Source organism: Sinocyclocheilus grahami, unplaced genomic scaffold (assembly GCF_001515645.1).
Source record: "Sinocyclocheilus grahami isolate Dianchi unplaced genomic scaffold, SAMN03320097.WGS_v1.1 scaffold215.1, whole genome shotgun sequence".
Classification (NCBI taxonomy): Eukaryota; Metazoa; Chordata; class Actinopteri; order Cypriniformes; family Cyprinidae; genus Sinocyclocheilus; species Sinocyclocheilus grahami.
The window spans coordinates 1,117,868-1,128,919 of NW_015505394.1; the positions used below are offsets into that span (position 1 = coordinate 1,117,868).

General features: G+C 38.6%; 1 protein-coding gene across 2 annotated transcripts in view; it reads right to left on the reverse strand.

Moving 5' to 3' along the window:
• The window catches only part of LOC107596139 (heterogeneous nuclear ribonucleoprotein L-like), a 20,490-nt gene extending 10,276 nt beyond the window's left edge, over nucleotides 1-10,214 (reverse strand). For both annotated transcript variants that reach the window (XM_016286800.1, XM_016286799.1), the window contains exons 1-11: nucleotides 10,039-10,214; nucleotides 9,035-9,153; nucleotides 8,473-8,710; nucleotides 8,257-8,342; nucleotides 8,005-8,101; nucleotides 7,172-7,244; nucleotides 3,131-3,166; nucleotides 2,810-2,878; nucleotides 2,427-2,704; nucleotides 1,684-1,805; nucleotides 530-731 (exon numbers count right to left, since the gene is read on the reverse strand). In XM_016286800.1, the coding sequence (XP_016142286.1) occupies nucleotides 530-731; nucleotides 1,684-1,805; nucleotides 2,427-2,704; nucleotides 2,810-2,878; nucleotides 3,131-3,166; nucleotides 7,172-7,244; nucleotides 8,005-8,101; nucleotides 8,257-8,342; nucleotides 8,473-8,710; nucleotides 9,035-9,153; nucleotides 10,039-10,122 (1,404 nt within the window). In that variant the 5' untranslated portion in view covers nucleotides 10,123-10,214. The remainder of the gene's footprint in view (nucleotides 1-529; nucleotides 732-1,683; nucleotides 1,806-2,426; nucleotides 2,705-2,809; nucleotides 2,879-3,130; nucleotides 3,167-7,171; nucleotides 7,245-8,004; nucleotides 8,102-8,256; nucleotides 8,343-8,472; nucleotides 8,711-9,034; nucleotides 9,154-10,038) is intronic.
• Nucleotides 10,215-11,052: the final 838 nt, after the last annotated feature.

The window sequence follows — 11,052 nt, forward strand, 5'->3', positions numbered from 1 at the left end:
CTCTCATTTTAAATGTTAAGAGCACAGACAAAGCCTTAGTTTGTTTATATGAAGAGATTTATTTGATTTGTGTTATTTATTTGATTTGGGGCTTGTTTTAAATTTACATTACATAAAAATTTTGTTATTTAGCAAACGCTTTTATCCAAGGCGACTAAAAAAATAAAGGACAATAGAAGCAATCAAAGCCAACAAAAGAGCAATAATATGCAAGTGCTATATTAGTATATTATTATAGTGTTATATTTCAACTTCACAAAGAAACAAACAGTATTTTGTCTAAGCAATAATAAAAGGACACATTTAATTTAGAATTTGTCTTCAATCTCATTTTGTTAAAAAAAACTGTGAATCGAATCGTGAATCGAATCGAGAAATCAAAATCGTGAATCGAATAGTGAGTCGAGTGAATCGTTACATCCCTACTCAAGCGAGCATAAATTTATCACTCATTTCTGATGCAGTACTTTAAAATGTGCATAAAAACAGGGAGATGGAAACAAAGCTAGTGACAGACAACACCTCTGACCTGAGTGAAAGCTTCAACAGTGCAGTCTGGTTGACCGTTGAAGAAGTGCAGTACATTGCTGGGCTGCTGGATGCGGTTCTTGGCTGCCTGCTCAGTGGTGCTGAAACGGTTGTTTCTGTTGCCGTGGAAATCCTTAAAACTACAACTGCCATCTTCTAGTTGGTATGACTGACCTGGCATTATGGCCTGTTGTTTGGATACACTGCAGATCAAATGACAAAAAAAAACAACAACTGTAGTACATGCAGACAGATAAATTAAGCAGACTTAAGACCGGTTCACACTGCGATTTTGCCCACGATTTGGTCGTATGAGACAAATATTTAAAATCCTAAAAGATTCCTATAATCCTAGGCTGAAATCTGTAGTCTTTGATCGTTAGTTTGACATGTTCACCGACAGCTGATTAATGGCCGTTGCGATCAAATTTGACCTTCGATGAAATTCTGGCAGTGTCAGAACTCAGATTTGGCACACAGTCCTGCAGTGTGACTTCTACGACGAACGTCAAGTTTTTGAAGACAAGCCATGATCAGAATTAAAGCTAGAGATTTCTTCTAACCACATAAACTCCGGCGCTCTCATCCTCCGCTTACATGATACGTTGCCTTTGATATAATAAACACCGGTTGTGCTGCTGTTTTCATGTGGGTGTGTAGTGCTGCTTACACTATTCTTCTTAAATATGCCGGTATTGCCGCCATTCATATACTTTTAATGATAGCCAACATTACAGCCCCGTGTGCAACGCAGCCACCGAATGTGTATGGGTTGATAATGTAGAACTCCGGACAAGTTTTCTTGCGCGCACCCGTTTTTAACACGTCTCGACTGTCGTACAGTCTGACATTAATGACAACTGAGATCTCAGTGTGACATGATCATCATGTTCGTACAGTCTGACAAGTACAATAGGACTAAAAGACTGCACAGTGAAAAAAAAAAAAACCCGCACAGTGTGAGCCTGGCTTTAGTTTTACTTGTCTTGAACTGAGAAACAACTTTGTGGTATGGGCCATTTACTAATTATTGCATGCAAATTATTTTAAAATAATAAATCAATTAAAATTAAAAACCAAAGACAAAATAAAAATACATATTAAAATAGATATATAATAGAAATGCATGCTCAAAAACACTTCAATGGTACATACCAGACATTGAGTTTTTGTCCAAACAGCATGTTGTTGTTAAGGTGTGAAATGGCTCTATCAACGGCATAGCAGTCTCCCATCTCCACCATTGCAGCGCCTGGTTTACTCTTCATAAATTTCACCTGAGCACACACAGAAATACTCAATAGAATAGGAGACAAACAGCTACCTACGCTACAGCTCAAATGTCTGGGGTCAGTTTTGACGGTGTCAAGTTTTTTTTTAAAGAAATTAATTCAGCAAGGACACATTAAATTGGTAAAAAGTGATAGAAATCTTTAGTTCATTAAATGTCTTTGCTCTTTCAAATAAGTGCTGTTCTTTTGAACTTTCAATTTTAAGAATCCTGAACAAAATGGTTTCCACAAAATATTAATCAGTACAACAGTTTTTAATTTTGATAATGTTTCTTGAGCACCAAATCAGCATATTACAATGATTTCTGAAGGATCATGTGACACTGAAGACGTTTGCCAAAACAGGAATAGATTACATTTTAAGATATGTTAAAACAGAACAGTTATTTTCAATTGAAATAATATTTAATAATATTACTGTTTTTACTGTATTTTTGACCAAACAAATGCAGCTTTGGTGAGCACAGGAGATGCCTTTCAAAGTCTTTTTTTTTTTAATTACCAACCGCAAACTTTTAAAAGGTAGTGTATATGAAATTATCACCTCCAAACCTACAGGTTTTTCAGCTTAGGATCATGAGCTATACAACCCCATCACCCACTCACCCTTTCCACATTGCCATAGAGACAGAATATGTTGAAAACTCTGTCTGCATTAATCTTGGTGGGCTCAAGACCGTACACCATGACCACAGGAGAGTCAGCATGAGCGCTGTATTCTGGCGGAGGAGGTCCATGTCCGTACTGCGCCTCACCATACCGGGGACTGCCACGGCCACGGCCACGTCCCAGTGGGGGCCCCACGCGCCTGCCCTCGTAGTGAGGGGGTGGGGGAGGTGGTCCATAGGTGTCATCATAGTGACCATAGCCACCCTGAGGACCACCTAGAGAAAAAATAATAATTTAACACACCATAAGAACCTATCAAGTGAGAAGTACTGCCTTTAATGCCTCTAGTTGAACCAATTGATAATGTGCATCAGACTGACCATATTCAGGTGGATGATCCCCCAGCAGTGCTGGCTGCCTCTGCCGCTTGTTTGGGTTAGCGTTTGGGTCTGAGAAAGAGAGACAGAACAACAATACAACATCTCAACTGCTATGAACATTAAGAGTGCAAACACAAAAGAAAAGGGAAGGCGGTGCAGTTCAAGGAGTGACATGCAGTGAGCATTAGCTGTTAATACTACTGCAAGTGACTACAATACTTAACCATAATGGAGATTTTGAATAACATATCAGGTCGATCAAAGACCAATTCAGCTAAATGTAGTTTTTCATTCTCTCAGACCTCACAACCAAACACACACCTTGTGAATTGTTCCAATTGCCATCTGCATCGGTATCTGCACAGACAGACAGATTCAATTAAGTAATAAAATTATATACACAAACATGACTAAATTACTATACTTCCAAAATTAAATATGCATTTGTTCATTACTCTTGGTTCAGACTATAATAAACAGCTTCCAAGAGGGGTTCAAAAGCAGCGCATGACATGTACTAATAAATTAGAGGTCTGTTCCAGAAAAAAGTGGTCTGAATGAATAAACACTTCAGGCAAGTAGCGGAGTTCTAGATATGGTTACATCAGTTTGCCTGCCTGCAAGACCAAGACAAATGATCTTCTCCAATAAGATGACACCCAAACCACATCAATGTCATAATACAAGGTTACACATGGAAGGACATCAGAGGCTACTACAACAATACTTGGTGATAAACACATTACCTACATATATTAGACACAGGAATTTAAGTGAACACAGAATGAATGAACTTTGCTTAAATTTGATAAAATACTAAGGAAGCGGTTTAAGGGTCTTTATGTGCAAGTCAAAATTAAACTGTTGCAACCCATTTTACTTTCTTAATCTGACCTATTCCAATGTTCTCGTTATATATTTTACATGGAAATAAAATGTGCATTTGGAATAGTGTGCACCAATAAATCTGGAAAAATAAAAGCCAAGAAAAGTTAATGGGATTCAATTTTGATTTCATGTTGACTCAAGCTAGACAAATGAACAAGGCTGTGGATTAAAAAGGTGGTGGGTCTTTTTAGAGTAAAATTTTAAAAGTCATCATATAACGAAAATAACAACAGATCTTTTCTTCGGAGTAAAACAGATTAACTAAAAGAAAAAACAGAGCAGGAACTGGTTCAGTCTATCAGTTATTGATTGGATAAAGGTAGATCTAAATAAAAACTTGCAGTTAATCATAAGGAAGGGGCGGGATTTAAGTAGACTGAATGATTGGAGAAGCCTGGTATACGTCAAAGAGAAGTGTCATTTTAACGGAAGACAGAATTATGACATTTTGATTAAAACTTGCATGATCAAAAACAAAAAAATAAATCAACATATGCACAGATTAATTGTTCTGAAGATTAATAACATGCATTTCGAAGATAGAAAGATTGAATTTTCATTCATGTCAACTTTTTTTTTTTTAAAGTGCTTGATCTAGGAGTATTCTAAGTTTTCACTGTCACAGGAAATGTTACCTGCTAAAGATGAAAGACAACATTAAAAATATCAAATCACTTATGCCACAGCATCTAGACTGAAATAGTCTGAAAGGAAAAAAAAGAGAGCTACATATATCCACTCATAAAGGAAAAAAAAGACAGGATTTTTTATTTAGTGTTATTCAAGGGTCTTCACTGCATGCCAAAAGGGCATAACAACAAAGTTCCAGCTGACCCAGCCAGGACAAGCAGTGTGCTATATGCCCATTTAAAGACCAACAAACAAAACAACAAATCCAGCAGGCACCATGGTGAAAGTGTGATGTTCTTTACCAGTCGCCCTACTCCTGATGATTTTGTTTTCATTCAGTTCCTTAGGATATTTCTCCCAGTCCGGTGCATGCGTTTTTGGTGTGTTCCAGACAAATCGGTGCTTACCGTAGCAGTAAAGGTAGATAGCAGACGGTGTCGAGTTTAGAAGAGATGCCCCACCAGCGGTCAGACTAATCCACACCTGCGTCACACAGGGGGCGTAACACAGGGATCAGAACACGGTCAGCCGTGCCCAATGAATAAAACAGATTCAACACAGAGAGGAAGAGGTGGAGAAGGAGGGATGGAGAAATGAGAGATAGAAAGCACTTCAGTCCAAAAAGAGACAGGGCTTGGGTAGGGAGAGTGGAGGATCTGACTGTGTGATCAGTGGGCAGCTGCGGTCCTTCCCATGTGTTACGGTGGTGTATTGCTGCTAATGTCACCCATAGTGTCTCGTCTGGTGCATTTCACTATTTTTAGCAAGCTGGTTTAGCAAGATGTGTTTGCGACAATCTCACGTTGATGTCAGAGCTGTAATCATGCGGTTTCGGATGTGTCACGGTGTGAAGTCGATGTCATCTCTGTTACTTATGTATAGACAAATGTCTGCTCTTTGTTCGGCGAGTAGTGACGATCTCAACTTGTCATGCTGCACGCAACAAGACCACCGCCACTGTGTTGGAGCAATCTTGGCTTGTGTCGTGATGATAATGTCGACTCGCTGATCTCTGCATAAATCTCAAACAATTTGTTTGTTGGTGTGTTGTCATAGCAATGTCAGTTTGGCATGTTGTCATACCAGTCTCTGACCATGGCGCCTGTGTTGTAGCAATCCTGATCTGGTGTGTTTTCACTGTTATGTCAGCTGTTCATGTTCGCATGATGTTCTCAGGAAAGAGGAGAGAAGCGAGAGCAAAAGTAGCCCAAACACCCAAGAAACATGACGACATTACGCAGGGCATGAGAAGAAAATATCTGTGCAATTCTTCTCTGTTGTTCTGTGTATCTGTACCACTTTGCTTCATGTGTTTGCTGCTTGATCAGTCGATGTTGATGTGCGAAGGTCTCCAGTGATTGGCTGTAATGTATTATCCAAAGAGATTAGACCCATTCCCCTAAAATGTGTCATTAACTCAGACAGATGTCCGCCACCTTTGTAGAGAATGGAGATGTTAGCTGAGTGGAAGGATATCTTGAGTGTTTTTTTTTTAAATCCGTGTGACTTCAATACGAGTGAATTTGCCATCTTTGAAGCGTTTAAAGTCGTTGTGAGTTCCGTTTCACTGTTCCATGTGGCCTGTTGAATTGCTGCGAGTGTGTCTTGCAGAGAAACTTAAGTACATGGAAATGTTTTGTTGGATGTAAAATGTGCTCAGCAGCTAGTTCAAGCACAGAAGCTTAATGCATCACAACTCAGGAGTAAAAAAGCTTTGCAGTTTTACCCTGAGAGACCTGATACATAGACATTTTGCATAAGGAAAAAGTGGAGAACACTGAATATGAACCACTGCACCTCAATAGAGCTCTGGAATTTAAAAAAAAATTTTAATCTAAATTTTTAAAAAAAAAAAAATCATATTATTTGAGGATTTACAAACATGTTCAAAGGTGAATTTGTTCCTACAATGCAGAGCATTTACATAAACTCTGGCTAAAGACAAACAATTATAGTCTTTGAAAAAAAAAAAAAAAAAAAAAAAAAAAAGCATTCTGAATGCAAAATCTACAATAGAACAGTGGATTCAATCTGGGTAAATTGGTTCTCGAGTGATCCATTACATTTTGCTTGGACCATTGTGAATCTTTACATTCATAAATCTACCCGTCTCTTACATAAAGCCTGGCTCTATGACCTTGTTCAATACTTGCCCTATTGCTGGGCTGTCAAATCCTGCTCCTGGAGGGCATACGTCCTATAGAGGTCTAACTTCAATTTGCCCAACACACACATCCAAGAATTTCTAGTGCTCCTAAATATTAGCTGATTCAGTATTTAACTGAGATTGAAGCTAAACTGTGCAGTTCAGCTCCAATATTCTGCACCCTGTCCCTATTGCAAAGCAAAAAATCAAATCTCCATCATGTAATATGCTAGATGCAGTGTCATGCTTAGTGAGTACAGGTGAAAGAGTGTCTGCTTCTAAGGATTTTTGTGTATATGAGAAACACTTGTGCTCTAACACGAAACAGGTGACATGCGCAACAGACGAGTCTATGTCTATATGAGCTAAGAAGGATTTGTGCTTCTGCCATCATGACAATCAGGCCCTCTCAAGTGCATGTTTTTGGTTTAAATGAACGGATAGTTTTTTTTTTTTTGTGTATATGTGCAAGAATGCGTGTCCATGTAAGAACGTCTATATGCAACTACAATTGTGTAAATATTTGTATTGTAATCCAAACAGAAGGAACACAAGAATGAAGCAGCATCACTGAAGTGACATTCTTGGGAAATTATCTCCTATATAGCTTCCCAAGACATCACTTTAGGAGGCTTGTCCACACACCCATGCCCATAAACTATAAGCAGCACAGACAGAGTGCATGAGCTGTACGGTACCTTGGCCACTCAGACTGGGGTTGGTGTAGTCCCAAGTATCCTGATCGTTTTTGAAGACGTTGAGACGGGTTGGCTATACAATAGAAAGTGAGCTTTCATTAGTAAATCAGGGTAATATGTAGTCATAACCATTTAAAAACAAATATGCACAGCCATTAGTCACAGTGTGACTTGCATCCACTCTTATTATTATGGAAATTCAAGATGAATTATGATCATTCACAACTCCAATGCACTAATGTCATCAACATTTGTCTCATATGACTTGAATTAGTATTTTGAAGGAGGAATAAGGATTTTCATGTTTAACACACAATTTGTAACCAATAAAACTTTAGAGCTTGGAATAACTACATTATGCACACACTGTTGTAAGGCTGTATCAACTTCCATAAATTTTACAGGTCTAAAACTCACTTTTAAAACAAAAATTTTAATAATTTTAAACCATATTGAGGCTCCCTCAGAAGCCTCCTGATTGAGCATCAGTGATGTAGACTTTATAATCAAGGCAAAATTATTAAAGGGGTCATTTAATGCTTTTTTAAAGATCATTATTTTTTGTATTTGGTGTAACAGAATGTTGACATGCTTTAATGTTCAAAAAACACATTATTTTTCAAATATTGTACATTATTGTAGGTCCTCTATGCCCCGCCTCTCTCAAACGTTTAGTCTTCTACAAAGCCCCAAAGAGAAAGGAAAACTTGAAATCGCATCATATGACCCCTTTAAGTGCACCTGTAACAGAATGACTTAAATTAGCCATATTGACTCCAGGCCTGCAGAGGGCACTGTACAGAATCATACGCATAATGTTTTGGGGTACTAACCTTGGCATACTCAATTTTAAGGGTGCAGCAGCCCGAGTAGATGTCAGCTCCGTTGAGAGATGCTTTGGCTCTCTGTGCACTCTGGACCGAGTCAAATGTGACCAAAAGTCAAGGAGAACAATATTTCGATTGTAAACAAGAGCATGCAGTGTAAACTACACTTTGACAGGGTTTAAGCTTTGTTCTTGTGATAAGACCCATACACTGTGCAGAAATCTTTAAACCACATTAGAGAAGATTGTTCAAGGATATTCGACCATGGCTTGAACTCCATTTTTCCTGAAGATCACAATCCTTTGCACAGGTCCGCAGTTATTACATATGGTGTAGAGAACATCCTACAGAGAAGAAATGACAATGTAATAACAACAGAGACAAGGATGAGGACAATCTCAAATGCAATCGTAGACAGCTAGGCAATAGAGTCTACTGAGCTACACCATCATGGGTGTTATCGAAACAACTTACCGTGGTAATGGGATAGATGGGGTTCATGATGGTAAGGAGCAGTATATTGTTGACGCTCCGTGTATCATCAGAGTTGCTGGGCCGTGAGATTTTCTGACTGGTAGAGTAATTGATGTAAGATGGCCGGCCAGCGATGTAGATTTGATTATTGTTAGCATACGTCACTGCATTACTGGAGCCACCCGTGTCCTCAAACTCCACCAGTGCCTGACGCTTCTTTGGCATCAACACAACATAACTGAAAGACAGACGCATTTATACACAGACTTTCAATAACAATTCTCTAGAAATAGTGCAAAATGCAAACCAATGAATAGCAAATTGTTAACTTCTTACATAATTGCCAAACTTACACTTTAATACCAGAGAAGAAATTACTTCTGTTGGGCTTTTATTTAATATTTTTACAACCAACTATTAAATTAGTTTTCATTTCAAGCAGTGGTTCTCAACCGGGGGGGGCTTAGCTTCCAACTTCCAAGAAGGCCAAATGGTGACTTTAAATGATTTCATTACATGAGCGCCACAATGATTGAGGATTCCTTTCCTCCATGTACATTACCTTATGGTGCCAAACTCCTGTAGCGCCTCCACCAGGTCAGCCTCGGCGATGCCGTCAATAAGCCCCCTCACATGTACCACAAGCGAGGGCAAGGTCTTGTGCGGGTCGTCATAGCCCTCCTGAACATACAAAAGGAAGAGTGAAAGGTTAAATCAAATAATAAATGTAAAGCCAGAATCCTTCTGAATGTTTAAAGCAAATATATAAGATACTTATTCATTTGTTTCACTATATTCGCCAAAATTATGCAAAATGTAGAATACTGTAGGTCACATGACCTGTCAGTGGCAGCTCCTGCCAGCCAGTTGAAGATTGAACCCCCACTCAAATAAAGGTTCAGGCTAGTAAAATGGATATAATTAGCATTGGATTCAGAGTTTTCTGTTCAAATTCGTGTTTCGCACGAAAACTGAAAAAATTATCGTTCTTTCGAGTTTTCTCGAGCACTTTACCACATTTTCCATTCAGTTAATTGAGTGAAAGTCTGTAACATACAGTATGAACGCTTTACATCATAGGCTGATCTGACTGAACAGAACAATGAATGAGCATTGAGTAAAGCACTCCTAGCCGAGCCACAGATGTATTAGATGCTGCAAATTATATCTCATCTTGTGGCTAGTACTTATATCCTCCGCAATCGAATAATTGTGTCTCCTAACTGAACATACGAACTAGCGTTGGCTACAAGCTAGCCTTATAGCAGGAGTAGGCAAGTTCGGTCCTAGAGAGCCGCAGTCCTGCAGAGTTCAGCTCTAACCCTGAAAACAAAACTCACCTGCCTATAGCCTTAGTAATTCTGAAGACATTGATTAGCTTGTTCAGGTGTATCTGATTAGGGTTGGAGCTGAACTCTGCAGGACTGCGGCTCTCCAGGACCGAACTTGCCTACCCCTGTCCTATAGCATCACGTACTGAATGAAAGAAAAACGCGTTTCACGAGAAAGATTCAAATCTAGCGCCACACGCGTGGAAATGCAATAAACTGAATAAAGTGAAAGTACCGTGGCCATTCCGTCGCTGTCTGTTTTCTGTCTTTTTGTTACTCTGCCTCCGTCGCCGTAATAATGGCCTGCCGCAGCAGCCATGTTGTCTCAAATAAAATGTTCTAATGGAACACGCTACTGCTGCAGCTACGGCAACCCGCAGGAGGCGGGAACGCGAGAGAAAAAAGAATCTTGGGAATGGCAACGCTTCCACGCCTATTGAGAAGAGATTAGCTACACACTATTTTAGGGCTTCGTTGTCCTGTTTGAATCCGTCTGGTCCACCAAATGCCTTTAGGCTAGCAGCTTTACTAGTATATTATAATTGTGTAAACCTGATTATGCAATGCCTCTTTTGTTTCTCGTTATCTCTAGACTGAACCAACATGCAGGCAATTTTAACAAGGAGGTACTCAAAAAAAAAAACTGTTGGGTTTTAAATGTCTCCTTCACACATTTCTCGTGTTGTCTAAAATGGTTTTGATATAGCTGATGTTACAAGCGAAAGGACATAACTATACAAAATACTTGGTCTATATTTGGTTTCCATCCACCTATAAAATTTAAACTGCTCCAGTCTGCCTAAAATCTCTATAGAATGTTTCCCCATAATAGCAATACAATTCTACATAAATGGTCTTTGGTGGACAATTTGATACGAGGTAAAATTAGTGGTGGGTAATATGACCAAAATTTCATCTGTCAATATTATATAACTATAATTATTTTGCTGAAAATATGGTTTAAACAAAAAGTTGATAATTTTACAACTCTGCATGCCAATTGGCACCACAGCACAAACTTGACACTAGGCTAAGTAAAAATACCAAACAACTTCTGAAGACATGTAAACAATCAGTAATAAAAATAAATATGCCAATTACAAATCAATACAAACGGCTAGTATAGAATACTGAAAGTATATTAAAGTTCAACTGGTTGAAAATTTCACTATTTTTCCATTTAAACTAGAAATAACCCTAAAAAAGAATTAAGAAAACTCAGGTCAGTAAACATTTTGCACTGAAACAG